This window comes from Benincasa hispida, chromosome 1 (genome assembly GCF_027475165.1).
Source record: "Benincasa hispida cultivar pf3 chromosome 1, pf3_genome.v1.1, whole genome shotgun sequence".
NCBI lineage: Eukaryota > Viridiplantae > Streptophyta > Magnoliopsida > Cucurbitales > Cucurbitaceae > Benincasa > Benincasa hispida.
The window spans coordinates 74,911,580-74,934,581 of NC_143478.1; the positions used below are offsets into that span (position 1 = coordinate 74,911,580).

The window sequence follows — 23,002 nt, forward strand, 5'->3', positions numbered from 1 at the left end:
TTCTTGGAAAATAAATAATTTTGAAAATAATTGCAATTATTTTGTGTTTTCTTTCTCAACTGCATGTTTTTTCCTATGTTTTCCGAGCACAATCTAGAAGGTGTGAGTATTTTCGATTGATTTTTGGTGCAGTTCTGATCGAGACAGATTTAATATGAGCTGTTTTATTTTGGGGGCGGCGTGACATTCTTTTCGAACTGCTTGCGCAAAGGACAAAGTTGCGAAACGTCTTAAGAAGAGCGTGATCCATGACTCAAGCTTTCACAAATTTCTTTTTAGCAGGTTTTGTTTGCTTCTGCTAATTTCTGAGTTTCCGTTCTTATCACTTTTCGTCGGGCAACCATTCCAACATATCTTTAGAACTTAATGCGGTTGATTGACATGTTTAGGATGCTTTACGTCTAAATGTGTTGATTGATTAGGTATTTTGGATTTCCATTTTAGCATTATTAAATGTGTTAGCTAAGCATATATATGCAATAATAGAAGTATATTGCATGTATTCTACGATCAAGTGAGCAATTGGGGTACCTCGAAAACATAAGCTAGACTTTCAAACAATTGTTCTTTCACACACTTTCTTGTCTACATTTACTTTTCACACTCTTTACTTTTCAATCATATTCAAAAGCATATCAAAACCTTCCATTTTCGACTACTTTGGAACTTTAAGCATATTCTTTGAGCAACACTTTCGACTTTCTGTAGATCGACCAATACCACTTGTATTCCAAAAAATTAAGGAGTATGATATTTTTAATTGATCAACAGACTCGACAAACCTTACTCTCAATCATGGTAGCTAAAAGTTGAAATAGTAAACATTCTTAGCTATTCCTCATCTTAGAATTTTTTTTGAAACTCGGTAATTAGTTATGATTTGATACTAGTGTATATACAAGAGTAAAATGGAATTAAAATCTCAAAATTCCCTTTGATTGTCATAATTCCGAATAACAAAATGTTTTAGCCATATTTCATTACGGTTCTTTATTTTAGTCACTAGTCAGCATTTCTGTTTACCCTATTCGGGTCTTCTTGAAGGAATTTACAGGTTGGCAATGAACCAAAAATTTGAAGCCCAGTGGGCTTTTGGGCTTGCAAAGCCCAAACTCAGGCCTCGAACTGTACAAAATTGCCCAAACAAGATCTTTAGATCGAAATCAGAGACCGTACCCACAAGGAGGGGTGGCGATTCTGCAGTCCACGGCGGAGGAAAACGATGGCTTCTACAGAGTCGTCTAGTTCTGCTCGAAAAGGTGAGCTTTAGAGGACGTATGAACAAATCCATCTTCAATCACTGTTTATTTTTCCATGTTTGATGAATTGAACGTTCAAACTTTATTCAATCTTCAGACTTAGTTGATCTGATACGGAAGAAAAATTGTTTTACAATTTCTGTTTTACTACGGTGCTTTCATAATGACGCTTTCGATCAAGATTCATCGTGATTTATTTTGGTTTCGTTTCTGGCAGTGGTTGTCCTGCTGAGAGCTACTGGGGATGCTCCTATTCTCAAACAAACCAAGTTTAAGGTTTGTATTACGTCAATTTTCTTCAGTTCATGGATTTAAAGGTTGAAATTTGTATTGTACTGTTTAAAAAGTAAAATGGAAATCAATCTTGATCCTTGTGGAAACTTTTGATCATTTGATTAGGATCATAAAACTGAAATATAACCGACTGATTCTAGTAATCGTGTATGCATATGTAGGTAAGATTGTGTGTGTGTTGTGTGTGTGAGCGAGCGAGCGAGCGAGCTAGATGGACTAGGCTAATAGGTGAAGTAGACGATTAATCCAAGAGCCAAATGAATGAAGCTTAAACTTTGTTGTTACATAAGTATTAGATCTCATGGATGCAATGCCACATCCTTATCCCATATAAAGTTCACATTGCCATCAAGATATGATTTTTGTTGAGAATGTGGCCAAAGTCCCACATTGCCTAGATAAGGGGAAGACCATGAGTATATAACTGAGAACAACCATTTCCAATCGTATGAGGCATTTTGGGTGAACTAAAAAACGAAGTTATCGGAGTTTAAGCCCAAACTGGACAATATCATATTATTGTGAAGATATGTGGAGTGTCGTTGTCCCAAATAATTTTCATGTGTTGTGTAGGAGGGTGCAACAGTCGCTGCAAAACCTTGAGCTTGAGCTCGGGCGGAGCGGCCGTCGGTGCAAATCCTAGTGGTAGTAGCAAATATTCAAAAAAATAATTTTCATGTGGCTAATAGCAGAAACTTTGTAAGAGTTTTTGTAGGATGTTTGGGATCTTGTTAGATTTTCTATTGCTCTTTGGGCATCACATCGGTGGAATCACATTTTACTTGATTGGAGCCCCTTCTTATATAGCTTGCTCTCCTTTTTATGAGCTTCTTGTTTGACTTTTTTCCCCTCCATTTTTTCCTCAATGAAAGTTCAGTTTTGCATCCCAAAAAAAAAAAAAAAAAAAATTATTGATTATAACAACTTGAAGAAATTTTCATGGGGTAGATGATGACCAAATAATATGATTAATTTGGGGAGGTGGGTATTATCTCTGCTATGCAGTGAATGTTTTTCTGTACAAGACTCTGCTATTTATAAAATCTGGAGCAAACTTATGGAATCACCGGTCTCAGAATGTATGGTTTTACAAAATTTTATACAGCAGCTCATCTATTAAAGTTTATCCTTTTGGAATTTGGTTTTCTATATTTATAAGTTCACGGAAAATGTTCATTCACATATTGCATACATTTGACAGATGCCCGGAACAGACAAATTTATTAAAGTTATTGATTATATACGCCGGTCAATTCAACGGGACACCTTGGTATTCATCTGACTTCTGGAATAGTCTCTCTTCCATTTGCCAATTGATTTGAAATTAATGACACTTCTCTATGCTAATTGTTTATATTCTTTGAAGTTTGTGTTTGTCAACAGTGCATTCTCACCAGGTCCAGATGAGACAGTTATTGATCTATATAATGTGAGTTGATATTGACTCATTTTTTCTCTTTATGTTCAAGTTGCGTTTGCACACTGTTTTCATTAACTTTTAGAAGAAGAAAAGGCGGGGAGGGATGTGTGTGTGTGTGTTGGGGGAGTGAATCGGTTGGAATCTATCTTAAAAAGTATCTATGTATTGGCCGGTCAAAAAGTGTCATCTTAACTGGGGGTATATTCATTGAAGGTGTAGTGTAGCCTTCTGATGTTGATGTTGGTCATGAATCATTCTTGAAAATACCCATCATTGTATATTCTTATGAGGTGAAGGAAAAAGACTTAAGCAATCAAAATTTGAAAACTTTCTGAAGCATGATATCCATAAGATCTCTTAGATTATCTGAAAATTAAATATAACATCAAATCAGATGAGTCCCTTCAATGTTTTTTCATCACCCTTCTCTGAGGGTTGGGTATGGATAAAATTATTCCTGACCTCATAGCAATTTCTCAATGTTTCTTTACCTAAGTATAAATGTATGGTTTTTCATATCCACATGCGTTTAAAGTTTTCTCAAGTCCTGATGGCTAGGTATCTTGTTGATTATTCTTTTTTGTGTGCCTATTTGCAGAACTTTGGAATTGATGGGAAATTGGTTGTAAATTATGCCTGCTCGATGGCTTGGGGCTAATTTTCAGCATGGTAATGCTTAGTGCTGAGGCTGTAAATAGTATATTGTACAATTCATTCTAGTACTGTGATTTTAAACTCATCCATTACAAACTGTAGTGTTAGAGTTTCCTCCATATTAGCTGCTTTCCCTGACGGAGAAACAAATCAGTCAAGTTCTAGAGTCATGCTTGTCAAGGTCTAGAGTTCTGTAATTAATTAATTATTTATTTGATAGACCTCTTTAATTAATTGTTTTAACGTTGAATATTGAAGCTAAAGGATATATTGTTCCAAATAGTGATATGGAAACCCAAATTCTTGATTACCCTACTCAGTTCCATATTTTTCTTTTTACATCATTACAGTTATTGAGACCAATACAAGTCCTCATAAGTGCCATATTTTGTCTGATGAAAGAGATCAGTTTGTGTGTCAGTTTGAGATTACATTACTTCGTGTTTACTGTTTAGCCTTCATAACTATTCTGGTACTCCACGTTTATCATGCCGGATAAATACAAATTATCTTTTTGTTTCTTTTTTCTCCATGATAAGAACTAGCTGGGAACATATAATTCTAATAGTAAGCTCCAAAGGGGCCAATTTAATGGTTTAGGTTGGAGGAAACATAAAAATACAATGAGTTGAGCGATGGTCTGGGTGTTATGTATATTAAGTACATTAGTACTTAAACTTTGCTGTAAATTTGTACACATCTGTTTTGTTTGGGTAAAATCCAAGATTGACAAGATATAGACGCTGACCAAGACCATATCAGGCTGAGTGTTATGTGGTGGAGGAATGCTGGTCTGCACTATTTGTCTGATTCTGACCATCTGAAAATTTGGACTAAACTCGTGACAGAAAGTGAACATTTTGTTTTTCTTGTCTATCAGAATGATTCTTTTCATATCCCCACCACAGCATCGGATTATGAGGCAAAATCTAGAAACTCTCTTAATGAGTGCACTAGCAAACTCCCTCTCTCTCTCTCTCTCTCTCTCTCTCTCTCTCTCAACTTGGAGGATTACTATATGTAGCACAAGATCTCTCTCTGTCTCTCTGTCTCTCTGTCTCTCTCTCTAAATTTAGGAGATTACCATATTCGCACTAGATGTCTCTTGCTGATTCCCTAGAGAAGTGTAAAGTATTACAATCTTTGGAATATGATTTCGTTAGTCGATGATAGCCGGTAGAGTAGATAGCACAAGATGAAGTTAGTAGGAATCTGTTCATCTGCAACCAAATATTTGGCTAAGGCTATGAGTGAAACGATTAAATTTTAGATAAATCAGTAACGATTTGCATGAGAGTGCACCAACAACCTAAGCTTATAGTTGCTGCTTATGATACCCAATTACAGGAATTTACTCATCCACTCTAAATCAGGTCCCTCATTGGAAAAATCAAACAAGTTATCGACATCATACTCCAAGTTTGAGCTGTTTTCACATTCTTGAGATGTTTCCTCTTCTCTCGACTCTGTGTCTACTTTTCTTTTACACCCTTTTCTTTTGAGAATTTCACTTTCTTTTTCACTCTGTTGGTTCATTTTCTTGCTCAAATGAGAATTCCAGTAGTTCTTTATCTCGTTATCTGTTCGCCCTGGCAGTCTCCCAGCGATCAAAGACCACCTGAGAAGATCAATCAGGCACCACCGGCCCCAACCCAGAAAACCAAAACTCTTCAGCTTATGAAACAGAAGTTAATAAAACCAAGAAAACTGCAGAGTGAAAAGGAAAAGAAAATGTGACCTGTTGCCAAGAAGTTTATGGAGCCGGAGAATCAAATCTTCTTCTTGATCTGATATATTGCCTCTCTTAATGTTAGGTCTGAGATAATTGAGCCATCTTAGTCTGCAACTCTTCCCACACCGATTGAGACCTGCAAAATTCAGAAACCCATTAAGCTTAAATTTGCTTTGCATCTCTCTAAAGAAGTTGGAATTATAGGAAAAGTGGAAAGAAAAAGGAGTGAAACTTGAAAGGCACCTGCTTTGGCTGCAATGGACTTCCACCTTTTTGCACCATGAATGGCAATAACTTCAGCCAATTTTTGATCTTCTTCTGCAGTCCAAGCGCCTTTATTGACTCCTCCATTTCTCATATTTTCAGCCTCATTTATGTCTCCTTCAACTTGTTTCACTTTTCTTTTCACAGACTCTTCTTCAGTCATTGGAACTTTAAAGAGATAGAGATAGAAAGAAGGAAAGAGAGAGATTATGGTTTAGAAGAGTGCTTTATTTCTCCTCTTAGAGGTGTGAAAATATAACAGAGATCTCAGCAAGCAATTAGAGATATATATGAAGAAATTGGAATAATTTTTGGGTTGGCAGTCTTTCAGGAAAAGGACACTCTGATCATGAGGTCGATGATTGAGTGAGATATAAAGTCTGCTTCTAAATAGTTGCACACTGTTTTACAACTCAACAAACAACAGCTAGCAAAATATCCTGTTTAAGAAAAAAAGGCTTATTATTATTATCATCATCATCATTATTATTATTATTTCCTCCATATCATTCTATGCATAAAAAAGTCCAAGACTCTGGATTTAACAAGCATCTATCTATCTATCTATATATTCTTGATTGATTTTCTTTGATTGTAATGGATGTTTTACTAATGGAAATATAATCTCAGGAGAAGATGAATACCAAAAATATAGTTGTGAATAAAAATTTCTTGAGATATAACCGTAATGTGAATATGCTTTTCATGGTGATTTGTTTTTCTTCGAAATTTTAAAATTGAGTTGGAAATCATATTCTATAACATTATTTACATAATGATAGCATCAAAACCCTACTAATTTAGATTATATCAAAACCCAAAATGAAATTTTAGAATCACACTCTCCCTCCCTTCATCGTTAATCCAATGGATTAAGCTGTTTTCCTCTAAATATTGAAGTCTAATTAGTGTTCGTTCTATTTTAGTTTTTATATTTTTAATTATTCAATTTTGATCTCTATACTTATAATAAATCTTACATAGTCATTCAGTACTAATTTGTATTGAGTTTGATTAAATAATAATAATAATAATAATTTTAATGCAAAAAAAGACATGAATATATTTTCAAAATTATAAAGGAACAATTAATAGAGACATCAAAATATCAACACACTACAAAGACTATTTAAAAAAAAAATTAAAATAAATAAACTAAAATTAAATACTTAAAAATACAAAGACAAAAAATATATCCACTAAAATGGTATCTTAATCCATTTTATTGTATGAGTTATATTATTCTTAAATTTTTCTTGTACTGTATGATGAACAATGAATGTTGTTTTTCTAAAATTTTTAAAATAGTGTTGTGTTGTACTCAATGGATCTTGTTGTTATATTTTGAATAAATGAAAGTCAAGAACTCATGAAAATCACAAAAAAAAAAAAAAGAGTTTTTTTTTTTAGAGAGAGAAAGACCTCGAATTGAGTGAAGAATCTACAATAATGGAAAGGAGAAGAGAAAGGTAAGAAGGAGATTATTTAAGAGAGAGAGAGAGAAAAATGGGTAATGGCTACAAGAAGGACAAAGTGAAAAAAAAAAAAAGCATAGAACAGAAAAGTATGTCTTGAAATAATACAACTTTTTCAGAGCCATAGAAAGCAGAGAAAAATCATAAACTCTTTTTTTTCATTTTTCTTTTTATGATCAGTATGCAATGCATGAATATCCATTTTCATTGGTTTCAAACTTTCATATTCCTATTTTCTCTGTCCAAACCTGACTTAACAACTACTGTGTTTTTTTTTTTTTGTTTTTTTGTTTTTTTTTAAACATTAAATATTTTTTAATATTATTTTTTTAAAAAATACCTGTACTTTCTATCAAAACATTAATACAAAAGGAAACTGTTAAACAAAAAGCAAAATTAGGTTTAAAGTAAGTTTACTTTAAGTTGGGATTAGGTAGTGAAAAATTAAACCATATCTATTTTCCATGCATAACTTTTACGTACTTTTAGTTTTAATTAATTATTCATGAAGTCTAAATTTGTTTAATATCATAATGTAGCTTGGACCTTGAAAAATTATCAAATTTGAAGTATTGTAAGGAGGATTTTATCATTAATGTACTGGAACATATTAACAAACTTAGAACTTGTCATAAATAAAATTTCCGTCACTACATGAATTTTGACCTTTTTTTAAGGCAAGAATTCATTGAAAAAGTTAAAAATTGTTGGTATAATTCATAAGGTTTTCGTGACGAAAATCATGGAAGGTTCTATTATAAGAATTTTGGACTTTTTTTGATATTTTTTCAATTTAAAGATATTGTTAGAAAAAATCAATAATGGTGACGCATTAACCACAAGTTTCAATATTTCCTACTTTTGTTGATGCTAAAAATTTACCGTCGACAAAAGTAGTGTATTTGCTAACAATTTTTCATAATTGTCAATAAAAACACTACTTTTGCTGATAGTAAGGACTTCAGCGTTGGCTCAAATGGTGATTTTGCCAACCATTATAAAAATTGTAGATAATAATATGACATTTGCATATACTTATGAAAAAAGTGGACAATTTTTTTGTCTTATGGACACCATCGGTTAAAGTTAACTTTTTTCAACGTTTCGTGTTTTGTCATCAACAAAGAGTCTTCCAACAATGTTTTATCGAGAAACTACATTGCCATTTTTTTTTAAGTTTACATTTTATGGTGCTTTTGTGTGGCAAAAAAGGATTGAATTTTTGAAGTGTCTGTCAACAAATAAATCTTTTGTTGACACACTTTTAGTCCATGTCAACAAAAGTGTATACAAATTAATCAAGTTTTTAAAAAATTATGGACTAAATGTTTTCTTGTGAAGTAATAAAATAACCTTTTTTATCTTTAGAAAATCACATCATAATTGCGGACAAAAAAATCTAACCTTTTGACACAAAACAAAAATCCGTAAAAATTTTATCATTTTGAATTATATTCGAGTCGGTAAAAACACAATTGGTCTATCGATGATATATATATTATTTTACTTTTGAAATACATATTGAGAACGAACAAGAGGCTTGGTTTAAAATGTGGACCTAGATCTTAATTTGTAAATATTGTGAGGAAAAAAAAGAAAAAAGAAAAGCATTATGTATTGATTATATATTAAAATCCGAAAATGAGATTCAAAATAATAATTAAAAAAAAAAAAAAAAACACCAAATTCAAAGCGAGGTGGTTTGACTGTGTCGTGAAGAATCCTTCTTCCAACTTTTGGTTAATGTGATATTCCTTTAAAGCTGAAACATAAATTCGGATCTCAAACCTTAGATTTTATCTGTTTGTCTTTTTACATTAATGCACACCTTCCATAGATCCACCTCTATTTTTATTTCTTTCTTGTTTTTTTAAATCATATCATACTCTCTTTTTTAAATACATCATATCACACTCTTCCTTAAATTTTAGTGCCCTTATTTGAATTATCTGTCACCGAGCTTAGCTCAACGATAATTAGTTTGATCTTCCTTCTTAAAAGTTAAAAGTTTGATCCTCCATCTCCATAGTTATTATACTAAAAAAATTGAATTAACCACTCCAATTTATCTATTTTAGTTCGTTAAAATGCCTTGAATTTATTTGTAGTTATTTAAGATTATGTAGTGCAATATATAAACTCTTTGACCCTAAATGTGTCATTTGTGTATTCAGAAAACATTCTCTCTAAATAACCATGTATATATGTTGATTCTTTATATGTTTTTCATATTATTTAATTGTCGATTTCATAACTAGAGCTTTATTTAAAAATGTCTATTTTAGTTGTTAAACTTATTAAACATAAGTATTTTTGTCCTTACTCTTTTAAAAAATTAATAGTGTAGCTTTGAATTTGTGTACTAACATCTTATATATGGACATAATTTCAAGTCAAATAAAGTTAGAAATGAAGGCCAAAATGATTGTTTTTTCTTTTTAGTTTAGAAACGAAAATAAACATTTAAAAGTTCAAGGATCAATATAGAAGAAACTTAAAAAGTTTAGAGACTAGAGCATACATTTTTTAACATTTGAGCTATGCTTAGATTGACAACTTAATTACAATTTTTTTTAATTAAATTATATATGGGATGGGAGATTCGAACTTTAATTTTGATCTTGTTAGTCAATAGTACATGTTTGATGAGAATTAAGCTATAACCTAAAAGAGCCTTAGATTACACCGTTCTAGATCTTATTAGTGACATAAATCATTTTGCTGAGAAACAGAAATTGTAGATAGCTAAGAAAGGCAAAAAGAAGATGAATGTCTTTCCTTCCATTTATAAATTTGGGCTGACAGCCAATTTAATGGAGCACAGAGAGGGTGATGGGGGCAAGGAAAGACTCAATTATTTTTCATTTTCACTACATTTTGCCCAAATCAAACACAATCTCAAACATATAATTAAGGAAGGGATTTCTTTTACTTAATTTAACTGAAAAAAACTGATATTGATAATTAAAGAAAGGAAAAAAAAACCATCTTTTTATAGTTATGGTAGTTTGGAAAATGACTAAGCACATTTGGTATGATTGAATTGGTAGAAACTTAAAATTCATAGGTCTGATTTCTCTGGATTTTCTTTCCTTCTCATAAATGATTCAAAATATGTGTTAAATTATATATATCTATTGGTTAATGAATCTATAATTTGCAATCAAGATCAACTCAACATAATGCAATGTCAATTGACATATATTTTTCTTTTCTTAGTTGGAGATTCAAATTTTCTTACCTCATATTTGTAATACTCAAAAATGAAAATTGATATCAAGTATTCATATAATACAATAATGTTTATAGATTTGGTGCATGATTTGAACACAATTATACATAAATCGTGTCGCAATATTTTGATTATTAATCCAAAATTTACCAGAACTTTGTCCTATTAGATGTGAGAGATTGTATTAAAGTAATTTAAACAAATTTCAAATTCAAATTAAAAAAAAAAAACCCAAATCCCATAAAACAAAAGATATTTTAAAAAACAAAATCAAAATTAAAGAAAAACAAATAAAAAATATTCTTAATTGATTAATGAAATTGGCATGTAGTTGAACTCAAAAGCCCATTTACATGCACTCTCAACAACACCAATTCAGAAGAAAAAGTATAAATATATGGGTCTCATTCTAGTAATAAGGTAACTCCACTCTTTTAATTCAACTAGACATTATTCTCTCCGGTGACCACTGTCGGCCATCCTCCGGCCACCAACTCTGGAACCCCACTAGTGAACATTTTTTTTCTAGGTCATTCCAAAGAGACTCTCAGTTTAATTACAATAATAATTTTTAAAATATACTTGATTTTTTTTAAAAAAAAATATTATTATCATTAGATTATTTTTTAATTCTCTATTCCCTTCTTTGTTTAAAATGATTGTTTCTTTCATTTTATATTTTATATTTTTCTTAGTTGAAAATCGATTACCTATCTATTGAGATCTCAAGTAATGTCAATATACTAATAATATAGTGGAAAATGTAAATATACATTGCATATATCATGGTTTATTTTTTGGCATGTTTGCAAATATACTAAAAAATATTAATATACATCGAATATATTATTTAGTATATAAGATAATATATTAAACAAATTGTATTGTTCATGCACTTATCAAATATACACTAATTTATTTATACAAGATTCAAATATAAAGTGCTATATATATCAAATATATCTCATTTTCTCTTTCAAAACTTCTCTCTGATTTTTGCTTTCATTTATGAAGCAACAATTTTGGGAGTTTTAGAGATATATTTTCCTAGAGATATATTTTCCTTACTTATATAGGTTCTTAAAAGAAAATTGTTTTGGAAAGTTCAAAACCACAAGAAACTTCCCTTACATGTTGAAAGCTAAAAAAGTAATATGGGCTATATTTTTTTTAATGTAAAATAATAGCTCACTAAACTACAAATGATATATTTGTTTAGGCTAATGTATAGAAAATCCTAATTTAACTTAACATTTTCATTTTTTCGTTGGTCAATTTAACTAGCTCGAAGATTTAGAATTATTTTTTTTTTAAATATAAAGGATTAAAATGTCAGTAATAACTTAACACAAAATAAAAACTAAAACTAAAACTTTATGATTTTTTTTAATTTCCTTAAATGTAATTGGGTCATACTTTTATATAAAATAATAGCCCATTAGATTACAATTGTATAATTAGGTATATTTATTTAGGCTATATATATAGAAAGTCCTGATTTAATTTAACATTTTTCATTTTTTTGGTTGGTCAATTTAACTAATTCGAAGATTTAGAATTATTTTTTAAACTTAAAGTATTAAAATGTTGGTAATAACTTAGCGCCAAATAAAAATTTGAACTCAAACTTTATTTTTTTTATTCCTCAAATGTAATTTGATTAAAAGAATTATAATTTTTTAATAATTGAATTTAAGATTAAAATCTTAATTAATTCAATTTGAAGTTAGCATGTTACGGTAAAAAATCGAACATTTTCCGATGAAATTCTAAAGAATTTTTACTTCAGAGTAGTTTCAAAACCTTTTTATGAAAGGTAAGGGCAATATTTCAACTTTTATTTTAAAAGACAAAGTTCAGGGTTTTTTTTTTATTATTATTTTTAATTTAGCTAAAATATTTTATCTTTAATGAATTATTATTATTATTTTATATATAGACACGCTATATATATACACACACACCCCATATCTTTCACATTTTTTTTTGACGTCTATTCCACATTTAATTATTTCTTCATATAATGTTTTCTAATATTTATATAACAATATCTAGAAAAATATACAACTATTATAAATATTAAAAAATAAATAGATGTCAATTGCTTGTCCTAAAAGCGATGTGTCAATCGTCATGTTATCTATGTGTTTGTAGTTATTCATGCTTGATGTCCATGTAAGACTACATTCTACTTATCACTTTGTCTATAAATAGTGGCATTTGGTGGATAAGTCACACACATTAGTGAGAAATCCACTTCAAATTTTCACTAAATTTTCATAATTTTAGTTATTTTATTTTATTATTATATTTATTTATTTTATTATTATATTATATTTTCTCCATATCCATTGTGCTTCGTTGTGTTTCTCAATTTCACAACACGTTATCAGCCCGAGCTCCTATTGAAGGTAGATCGATTTTTTCCTCTTTATTATAATTAATAAATTAAATGTTATTTTTCATTATTTAGTATATATTAAATTAAAAACAATATTTGTAATAGTGTTGTCACCACAAACCTTACAAAATTGGAATTCGTAGCCCTTGACATTATTGGCAATAATTATTTATCATGGGTGTTAGATGTCGACATTCACCTGAATGCTATGAATTTGAGAGAAACAATTAAAAAAGGAAATACGACATCTAGTTAGGACAAAGCAAAAACTCTAATTTTCTTTCGTCATCATCTTCACAAGGGATTCAAAATGGGGTATCTTACAATAAAAGATCCCCGTATCTTGTGGAAAAATTTGAAAGAAATGTATGCTCATCAAAAAATAGTTATTCTTCCTAAAGCTCATTATGAGTGGATGTATTTAAGGCTACAAGATTTTTAAATTAGTAAGATTTTAAAATTTCACATTTGCTATATGGGTTTAACTGAAATCCTAGCTATGATAGCTGATGGTGAGGTTGAGGATCCATTGTCTTACAAGAAGGCAATGAAGGATGTTGGCAAAAATGAATGGATCAAAGCCATGAATCTCAAAATGGAGTCTATGTACTTCAATTCCGTATGGGATCTTGTAGATCAACCTGATGGGTTAAACCTATAGGTTGTAAATGGATCTACATGAGGAAACAGGATGCTGATGGGAAGGTGCAAACCTTCAAGGCTAGACTGGTGGGAAAGAGTTATACCTAGGTAGAGGGAGTCGACTATGAGAAGACGTTCTCGCCTGTTGCCATGCTAAAGTCTATCCGGATCCTCCTATCCATTACCTCATATTATGACTATGAGATATGACAAATGGATGTCAAAACTGCTTTTTGAATGGAAATCTTGAGGAGATCATATATATGGTGCAGCCCAAGGGATTCATAATCCAAGGTCAAGAGCAAAAGGTTTGCAAGCTTAATCGGTCCATTTATGGACTGAAACAGGCATCTCGATCTTGGAATATAAGATTTGATATTGCGATCAAATCTTATGGCTTTGATCAAAATGTTGATGAGCCTTGTGTATACAAGAAGATCATCAATAGTTCAGTAGTTTTTCTAGGTGTTGGGATGTCCTAAAAACTCGCAGTTTGTAATTCGTGTTAAATATTCTATTTATCAATAAAATATTATTGAGTATTTTATTCAATAAAGTTGTTGATATTGCATTCTATTATAAAAATCCAATAAACAAATTCATGGCTATAGTATGAATACTTTAACTTTATGTAGTGACATAAATAAGATCAAGTTATAGTATATAGCCTAAATGGTTTATAAGTATATGGATGAAATTGAGTATCTCATCCTGATAACACTATTGGATGCGACTCATTTTGTATGCTGATACAAATGATGTGATCTATAGATCATTCATGTAGAGACAAGTGAGTGGAGGCATCCTATGCAATGAGTTTGCATAAAGACTGGACCTCGAAATAGTTAATTTTTCTTATAACGACGACCATTTACTGTTAAAAATGACTATTTCATACTAAAATAGCCTAGGATAACTCGATTTTAATCCTGAGCTAACTAGGAACTCTTGTTTATTTGGGATTATTCTTTGATCTGCATAGGTGAGAGTAGTTCAACAGTACTACTCAATAAGCCTCCCATTTTGGGGATAAGACCGGATAAATAGCTGGGGACATAGCCTTGCAAGATGGAATTCACTCCTACCTGTCTTAGGGTTAGCAGATAGGTTGTTCAAGTGCTAATTCATGGTCTTGAACAACGGTCTCTACCCTCTCGTGGTAGAGAGGGACATGATACATAAGTGGTATTATGAATCAGTTGTTCAATAGAGGGTTAGTGGGAGCTTAAGGAACAAGATGCATTTACAGGGGTAAAATGGTAATTTGACCCAGCTGTAAATACGAACGACTTGTCAAGGATTAACTTACCGATTATGGTTAAAATGGATAGAAATATATCTACATTGAGAAGAGTGCAACTATCGAGCTATAGTGGTATGCCTTGATAGTTAACGAATAGTGGTTAATTCAGTTTTAAAGAGTTTAACCAATTAATTATAAATCGTTGGAATTCATGATATGTAGGTCAATTAGGTCCCTCTACAAGCTCATAAATTGGATTAATAAATTGAGTATGTTTGGATGAAATTAGGGTTATGAATTTGAAACATTCAAATTCAATTTTTAGGGTTTCAATTAATCGTATTCGATATGATTGAAACGTTTAATTTTATCGAAAATTGAATGAAATTGGAGAATCAATTAATATTTAAATTATGATTTAAATATTAATAATAAGAAATTGAATCATATTGGTAGAATTGGTGTTTTATTAATTTAATATTAAGATATTAAATTTATAATAGTTTAATTTAATGAAAAGGTTTAATTAAAAATTAAATTTAGTTATATTTAAATTAATTATTTTGAATTAATTTTATAAAACTAAATTATTTAAATAAAATTGTTTTATTTAGAGAAAATCATTTCAAATCTTGATTGAGTTAGTAGACTTTTCTAACAATTTTTGGGAAAAATCCACTAAACTCAAATGGGGTGATATATCACCCAATTCCACTTATCTCTTCAATGATAACCCCAAGTAGGAGCTGTCCTACATGCGAGCATTCTCCATGCATGAATTGAGTCTTTATACTGAACTTACATGCTGAGATTTGAGAGAGATCTCTGAAGTTTTTAATAGAAAGACTGCTGTTTGAATACCTTTAACAACCCACCTAAGTTCATCTAAAATTTAGCTCAATTTGAGTGTTTCCACCACACATTCCTTATTGAGTTTAGTAGAGAAGACCTTAGTGGTGGTCTACTTGAAGGTTCAAGCTCAGATTTATGGAGATCCAACTGAATTCGTAGAGAGTTCTTCAAAGATATTGTACAACACAAACCTTCTTATGAACTTTACTTGTGTAACATGTTTAAAACTTAAATTAAGTTTAGTTAGAGTGCTTATTGATTCTGATTTCTTCCGTTGCATGTTATATTACTCCTTCAATATGTAGATGATATTCTACTCATTGGGAATGATGTAGGTTTGCTGACTACAATTAAGAACTGGCTAGCGACCCAATTCCAAATGAAAGTTTTGCGAGATGCTCAGTTTTTTTTAGGTATTCAGATCTTTCGAGATCGAAAGAACAAAATGCTAGCACTGTCTCAGACGTCGTATATTGACAAGATGCTTATCAAATATTCGATGCAGAACTCCAAGAGGGGCTTATTACCTTTCAGGCACAAAGTTACATTGTCTAAGGAACAGTGTCCTAAGACACCTTAAGAAGTTGAGAATATGAGATGGATCCTCTATGCATCTGCCGTGGACAGTTTGATGTATGCGATGTTATGTACTATACTTGACATCTGCTATACAGTGGAGGTAGTCAGTAAATATCAGTCTAATTCAAAATTAGATCACTGGACAGTCGTTAAGAACATCCTCAAGTATCAAACGAGGGACTACATGCTTGTGTATGGTTCTAAGAATTTGATCCTTATAGGATACATAGACTCTGATTTTCAGACTGATAGGGATTCTAGAAAATCCACATCAGGATCAGTGTTCACTCTTAACGGAGGGGTAGTAGTATGACAAAGCACCAAGCAGAGGTGCATCGCGGACTCCACCATGGAGACTGAGTATGTAGCGGTTTGTGAAGCTGCTAAAGAAGCCGTTTGGCTCAGAAAATTTTTGACTGATCTGGAAGTTGTTTCAGACATGTCAAAGCCCATCACACTTTATTGTGATAATAATGGTGCTGTGGTTAATTCCCAAGAGTCTAGGAGTCATAAGCACGACAAGCACATAGAGCGGAAGTATCATCTCATCTAAGAGATTGTGCATCAAGGGGACGTGATTGTCACGAAGATAGCTTCGGAGCACAACGTTGCTGATCCGTTTACGAAGGCCCTCACGACTACAGTGTTTGAGAGTCACTTGCAGAGTATGGGTCTATGAGATAGACCATGGCTGGACTAGGGCAAGTGGAAGATATTGTACTGGGCGTGTTATGCCCTAGTTTATTGTTTTGTGTACTTGTATTTTATTATATGTACACCCTACTAGCTTTGAGATTGATGCCCTAAATCTCGTAGTCCTATAGTTTGTAAACTTTGTATGGAAAAACTCTTATGTGATTAATAATATATGATATTTTATTCACTTTATCTATAAAATATGTGATATTTTAGTTACATTAACCACAAACCAATAAACTAACATCCAAGGTTATCATTGTAACTTAAACCTGTATATGGAGACATACAAGTGGATCATGTTTAAGTGATAACCTAAATAGTCTGTAGTAGATGGATAAGGCTGGGTATCTTATCCTGACACTATGAGTATAGCTCGCTTTGTAGGTGTTACAATTGTTGTAATGTGCTACAAATGATGTGATCTTGATCATTCATGTATTAGACATGCGAGCGGCGATACTCGATACAAAGAAGTTTGTATAAGACCGGATCACAAAATTTTAGTATCATTATCTAACACCGTTCATAATAGAGACTTACATTTCACCAGGATGACCATATGTAACATGGCCTGAATCCTGAGTGAGTTGTGAATTCCTCCCTATGAGGGCGATCCTTTAATTTGTATGGGTGAGAGTGGCCAGATCGTCGACTCAATAAACCTACGATTTTGTGGATTTTCTAATTGGGAAGTTGGAAACACAACTACACAAGATGAAATTCACTCCTTCCCTGAGGCAGTGGTAAGTAGATAAATTGCTTCCTTAAAAGCTGATTTCGGATCTTGAACAATGTGGTACCACACCATCTCCTAGCCCGAAAGGGGTTTAGTCATAGTTCCAATGGCTCCACCACAACGCATTAAAATAGGTCCTCAAAGGAGATTATGAATATATGTTGGATATGATTCTCCATCAATTATGAAATATCTTGAACCCTTGACGGATGATGTATTTACTACACGATTTACTAATTGTCATTTTAATGAGACAAAATTTTCAACATTAGGGGGAGGAATTAAGAAATTAAAAAAAGAAATTACATGGAATGCATCATTATTGTCTCATTTAAATCCCCGTACAGATCAATGTGAACTTGAAGTTTAGAAAATAACTCATTTGCAAAATATAACAAATCAATTACTAAATGCATTTATAAATACAAAGAAAGTAATTAAGTCACATATACCACTTATAAATGTTCCAACTGATATCCGAACACAACAATTCGTCACCAATGAGTCTGGAACACGGCGGAAACGTAGTAGACCAGTGGGTTCCAAAGATAAATTATTCTCGAAAACGAAAAATAATTAAAGTAAAAAGACTTGGTTGAGGATATAAATACCCATGAAGAAATTCTCGACATGATTAGTGAGAAAGGTAAAATACCTAAAGATAATAATGAGATTTCAATAAACTATGTCGTGATAGAAAAAATATAGAATTGACTAATGTAGTTATTGATAACATTTTTGCGTATATTATTGTTTTTGATATTATATCTGAAAATAAGGGTTTTGAACCAAAATTGATTGAAGAATGCTGACATAGAAAAGATTGGCTACAGTGGAAAGAAGCAATCGAGGCAGAATTAAACTCACTTTCAAAATGATAGATTTTTGGACCAGTAGTCCGAACACCAGAAGGTATCAAACTTGTGGGATACACATGGGTATTTATGAGAAAAAGAAATGAAATAATAAGGTCACAAGACAGAAAGCAAGACTAGTTGCACAAGGTTTTCAAAAGACTTGGTATTGATTATGAGGAAACATTTCTCCAGTGATGGATGCAATTACACTAAGATAATTAATTGGTCTGATTGTGTATGAAAGTATGGATATGCATCTTATGAATGTAGATATAGTCACAACATATTTAATTATATTCATCTCTTGATAATGGTATTTATATGAGAATCCCAGAAGAATTTATGGTATCTGAAACATATACGTCAAATTCCTGGGAATTATATTCTATAAAGTTACAGAGATTACTATATAGACTGAAACAATCAGAACAGATGTGGTACAATCGCCTAAGTGGATATTTATTGAAAGAAGAATAATAAAATAATCCAATATACCTGTGTGTTTTTATAAAGAAATCACAATCATAATTTGCTATTATAACTGTAAATGTTGATGACTTGAATATAATTGGAACTTCTGAAGAGCTTTCACAAATAATAGAATATCTTAAGAAAGAATTTGAGATAAAAGATCTCGAAAAAATAAAATTTTACCTTGGTTTGCAAATCAAGCATTTAGCAGATGAAATATTTATTCATCAGTCAACTTATATAGGAATTTTTTTTTAAAAGATGTTATATGGACAAAGCACATCTATTACATATTTCAATGGAAGTCTGTTCATTGAATATAAAGAAAGATATATTTTGACTTCGAGACGATAATGAAGAATTTCTGGTCCTGAAGTACCATATCTTAGTGCAATTGATGCACTTATGTATCTTGCTAATAATACAAGACCAGATATTGCATTTTCAGTAAATTTATTAGCTAGATAAAGTTCTTCTTCTCCTACAAAAAGATATTAGAACGAAATTAAGCATATACTCTGTTATCTTCGAGGAACAATTAATATGGGTTTGTTTTATGAAATAAATCAAACTTTGACCTAGTATGTTATGCAGATTCTGGATATTTATTTGATCCACACAAAGCTAGATCTCAAATAGGTTATCTATTCACATGTGGAGGAACTGCTATATCATGGCGATTGATGAAACAGACCATAATGGTCACTTCCTCAAATCTTGTCTTCTAATGAAAGTCTTCCATCAATATTATACGAAGACAACACAACTTGCATAATCCAAATCAAAGGAGGATATATTAAAGGAGATAGAACAAAACATATCTCATTGAAGCTTTTATACACTCATGATCTTGAAGAAAATGGAGACATCACTGTATAAAAAATTTGTTTGAAGGATAACTTGACATACTTATTTACAAAGGCATTACCAGTTGCAACTTTTGAAAAATTGGTGCACAACATTAGAATGCGGAGACTCAGAGATCTTAAGTGATGTTTTCATGAGGGAGAGTAAATCACTACAAGAAAAACCACCTTCTTGAAGTTTTCAATTTTAAATATTTGATGCTTTTATGAAAAAATATCAAGAAATAGGTGATTTTAAAGAAAAAAACGTCAAGAATTGATTTTAAAAAGTAGGGGTTGTGCATTTTTTCCAGGAAAATACAGTACTTGATGTTTTTAAAATGTCAAGTTCAATTAATGGTTTCTTAATGTTTTAAAAACGTCAAGAACATAAGGTAGCATTGCAACTACATATTTTGATGGAAAAATGGAAAACACCCGCGCCTCATGCACGCGCATGCAATGCTCTCAATAGCATTGCAATGCTATGAGTTTTCTTCTCAGAACTTAATTTTCGTTCTCCCTCTCAAACGAACCCGATTGATCACATTTTCATTCTCCCACTTTGTTGCTGCCCTAGCTTCCTTCTCAAACGAAGTCAATCAGCTCCCTCCCATGGAAGCATTCACGCTGCCGCCACTCTTTCCTCCCTGTTGCCCAAGCTTTTGTTTCATCTCAAGCTTTCTTGACGCCGTAGCTTCGCATCAGCTTCATCTCCAAGGTTTCGTTTTCTTACGTGAAGCGTTCAGCCCAATCTTTGATTTTTTTTTTTTTTTTTTTTTTTGTATTTCAGAGATTCGTTTGGTATTTTAGGGTTTGGAGATTCGTATTTAGGAAACTTAACCTTCCTTTTTTTGTATTCCAGAAGTTCATTAGGGTTCAAAGGATATTTGCATTTCGTCGATAACAAAGTTTGCATCCCTCTATTTTCGCTTAAGGTTACTGTCCATCTGTACTAAGGTGAGTTTTATCTTGTATTTGCCCTCTTTTTACTCTTTGCTTCACTTTCATTTCACAATTTTGCACAATTTTCTCTCAAAATTGTGAGAAAATTTTGGCATGAATTTCAACATTTTAAGTTAACCATCTTCTTGAGACAACTAGTTTCGTTGACACATAACTTGGTTTGTTGGTATTGTGTGTTATGTTCTGTTCTAAAGAAACACAAACAAATATTTGGTCAATCTGAGTAGTAGCTTTCCAAATGTTTAATGCATATTATTATCTGTTTTTTTGTTGCTTAAAGTTATATGTTTGAAGTGTGAAGAGCAATGATTAATGGTTTTTATTTGTATGTTGTGCGGACGTTTAGGAGTGAAGCTTGAGGTTTTTTTTTTTCTGTTGAGTTTCTACTATTGTGGAAACAAATATTTGACAGAGGAGTTGGGGAATTTTAATTTGGGGGTTAAGAAAAAGGTTCTAGCTAAGTAATTTCTATCATTTTGATATTATTTGAGATTTATGTTAAGGTACAAGTAGTGTAATGATGAATTGGAATCCAAGACATATTGTGCAATGACTATGAGCGAAAAGGCACATCATGGTTCCATTGGCTATATCATAAATGTAGGTTTTGTGGATCATACAACACTCGGTAATCAAGAATGATACCACATCTGTTGATTGCCCCTCTTCCAATCTGTGAGAGATTTCTTTTACAATGACAAAAAAGTATATATATTCACGATTTTTATTGTGTTCACTTGTACATATTTATATCAATCCCTCTCCACTAGGAAACTGGTTTTTTGTTACATCTAATATACACAACAATTTGGGTATGTTTATTATTGCTTTGATGCACTTTGTACTCTGATGTAGTATGATCCTCAATTGCAAGTTTCCTTTCAACCCTCAAATGCATGTTATTTGCAGCACAATCATGTAATGATGTCATGTTCTCACCAATTTCTCTCTTTCCCCCTCTAAGTGAAAGAATATGAGGCCTTCAGGATAAACTATCATGTTTGCCACTCACATAGATTGCTTACTTTTCAGCCATTCTATAAGAAAAACCCCGTTTTGATTGGACTTCGGTCTGAATATCTGTTTTCTGTTGAAAATCCTACAAATCTTTAAAGCTTAGGATGTGTTGTTCTCTCCCTAACCCGAGCTTTGCCTTTTCTTAGTTGAGGATGGATATGTGTGCAATGAGTTCACATTTAGCCTAGGTGCTGGAATAACAATAAGAATGAGTTTAGTTAACAGATTAGGATCATGAAACTTGGGAATAGGGAATTCGGTGGGGGGGTTGACCGCACATTTTCAGGTTCAATTTTTCGTGCTTATATGAAAATCTTATCATCTATACCTCACTGATGTACATTTTCACTTCCCACATTTTTGTGTTATTCATTTTAAGGCAATAGAATCACATGTTCTCAACATTGTATTATTTGATTGGCAGATCCTTGAGGTCTTTTACAATGCCCACAAAGCTGTACTTCATCCAACAGGTCCACTTCTTGATCAAGAAACTCAGACTCTAAAGCCTAGGTGTGTCCGGACGTTGAAACGAATATTTATTCTTTATGATCATGATAAAGACGGTGCTTTGAGTGATGAGGAGTTGAATCATTTTCAGGTCTTCCTGTCCGTCCACAATTTTTTTGGCAAACACCTTATAAATTTTTTATTATTTGTAATATTTGTGCCTGCAATGGCTGACTTGACTCTATGGAGCTCTTATTATTGTTATTTTTTTTGTTAATCTTGTAATCAGGTTAAATGTTTCAATGCTCCTTTACAACCTTCTGAAATTGTGGGGGTTAAGAGGGTTGTGCAAGAAAAACTTACTGAAGGAGTGAATGATCATGGGCTCACTTTGACAAGGTTCCTCTTTCTTCATGCTTTATTGATTGAGAAGGGGCGTTTAGAGATAACATGGACTGTGCTCAGGAAGTTTGGATACAATAATGATATCAAACTTGCGGATGAACTTGTGTGGTCAACTGTTTTGCATCCACTATTTGTTGTTGAACTAGTAGAAATTTAGTTTTCTTTGTTGTTGAAGTCATGATAAAGAAGTGAAGTTTTTATAAAGAGATATTGGTGAAAATTTGGTTGATATATAAGATGGAAAATACTTGTATTGTTTATTTGATTGATGACGTATGTCATATATATACCAAATGTGTTTGTTGGATCAAAATACAAGAGCAATTATAGGTAAAAACGTCAACATTATAGATTTTTCTAAAAAGCTCACAAGCAAATTTCTTGACGTTTTTTCCTTGTCAAGATTATACATATTCTTGACATGTTTAACATGTCAAAAACTCCCATATTCTTGACATTTCTAATATGTCAAGTAGGATATATCTTGACGTTTTTTCATTATCAAGTTA

At 31.8% G+C, this 23,002-nt stretch overlaps 2 protein-coding genes and 1 long non-coding RNA gene across 4 annotated transcripts; 2 read left to right on the forward strand and 1 right to left on the reverse strand.

Annotated features, from left to right (window-relative positions):
* Nucleotides 1-1,127: 1,127 nt before the first annotated feature.
* Nucleotides 1,128-3,937, forward strand: LOC120070712 (ubiquitin-like protein ATG12). The gene is made up of 5 exons (XM_039022565.2): nucleotides 1,128-1,259; nucleotides 1,477-1,535; nucleotides 2,755-2,823; nucleotides 2,920-2,982; nucleotides 3,572-3,937. Exons 1-5 carry the CDS (start codon nucleotides 1,223-1,225, stop codon nucleotides 3,629-3,631), a joined length of 288 nt encoding a protein of 95 aa, XP_038878493.1. The 5' UTR covers nucleotides 1,128-1,222; the 3' UTR covers nucleotides 3,632-3,937.
* Nucleotides 3,938-4,874: 937 nt separating this feature from the next.
* Nucleotides 4,875-5,924, reverse strand: LOC120070704 (transcription factor MYB114-like). The gene is made up of 3 exons (XM_039022553.2): nucleotides 5,603-5,924; nucleotides 5,366-5,495; nucleotides 4,875-5,245 (listed from the first exon to the last, which is right to left on the reverse strand). The coding sequence occupies exons 1-3, from the start codon at nucleotides 5,784-5,786 to the stop codon at nucleotides 4,969-4,971; spliced, it is 591 nt and encodes a 196-aa protein (XP_038878481.1). The 5' UTR covers nucleotides 5,787-5,924; the 3' UTR covers nucleotides 4,875-4,968.
* Nucleotides 5,925-20,076: 14,152 nt separating this feature from the next.
* On the forward strand, nucleotides 20,077-22,729 carry LOC120071974 (uncharacterized). 2 transcript variants are annotated; one of them, XR_016527156.1, is made up of 4 exons: nucleotides 20,085-20,376; nucleotides 20,521-20,615; nucleotides 22,063-22,239; nucleotides 22,378-22,729. It is a non-coding gene; the product is annotated as an uncharacterized LOC120071974 (long non-coding RNA). The 2 variants fall into 2 exon arrangements; XR_005480381.2 differs by having other exon boundaries at nucleotides 20,077-20,376; nucleotides 22,063-22,729.
* The last annotated feature ends 273 nt before the right edge of the window (nucleotides 22,730-23,002 follow it).

What these genes read in the sequence shown, in the direction of transcription:
- LOC120070704 (XM_039022553.2), bottom strand. Translation starts at nt 5,786, where the DNA reads ATGACTGAAGAAGAGTCTGTGAAAAGAAAAGTGAAACAAGTTGAAGGA. An exon ending in GTCCATTGCAGCCAAAGCAG is followed by an intron (nt 5,496 to 5,602) that starts GTGCCTTTCAAG and finishes TGAATTTTGCAG; the next exon opens with GTCTCAATCGGTGTGGGAAG. An exon ending in CATAAACTTCTTGGCAACAG is followed by an intron (nt 5,246 to 5,365) that starts GTCACATTTTCT and finishes TGATCTTCTCAG; the next exon opens with GTGGTCTTTGATCGCTGGGA.
- LOC120070712 (XM_039022565.2), top strand. Translation starts at nt 1,223, where the DNA reads ATGGCTTCTACAGAGTCGTCTAGTTCTGCTCGAAAAG. An exon ending in TCAAACAAACCAAGTTTAAG is followed by an intron (nt 1,536 to 2,754) that starts GTTTGTATTACG and finishes TACATTTGACAG; the next exon opens with ATGCCCGGAACAGACAAATT. An exon ending in CAATTCAACGGGACACCTTG is followed by an intron (nt 2,824 to 2,919) that starts GTATTCATCTGA and finishes TATTCTTTGAAG; the next exon opens with TTTGTGTTTGTCAACAGTGC.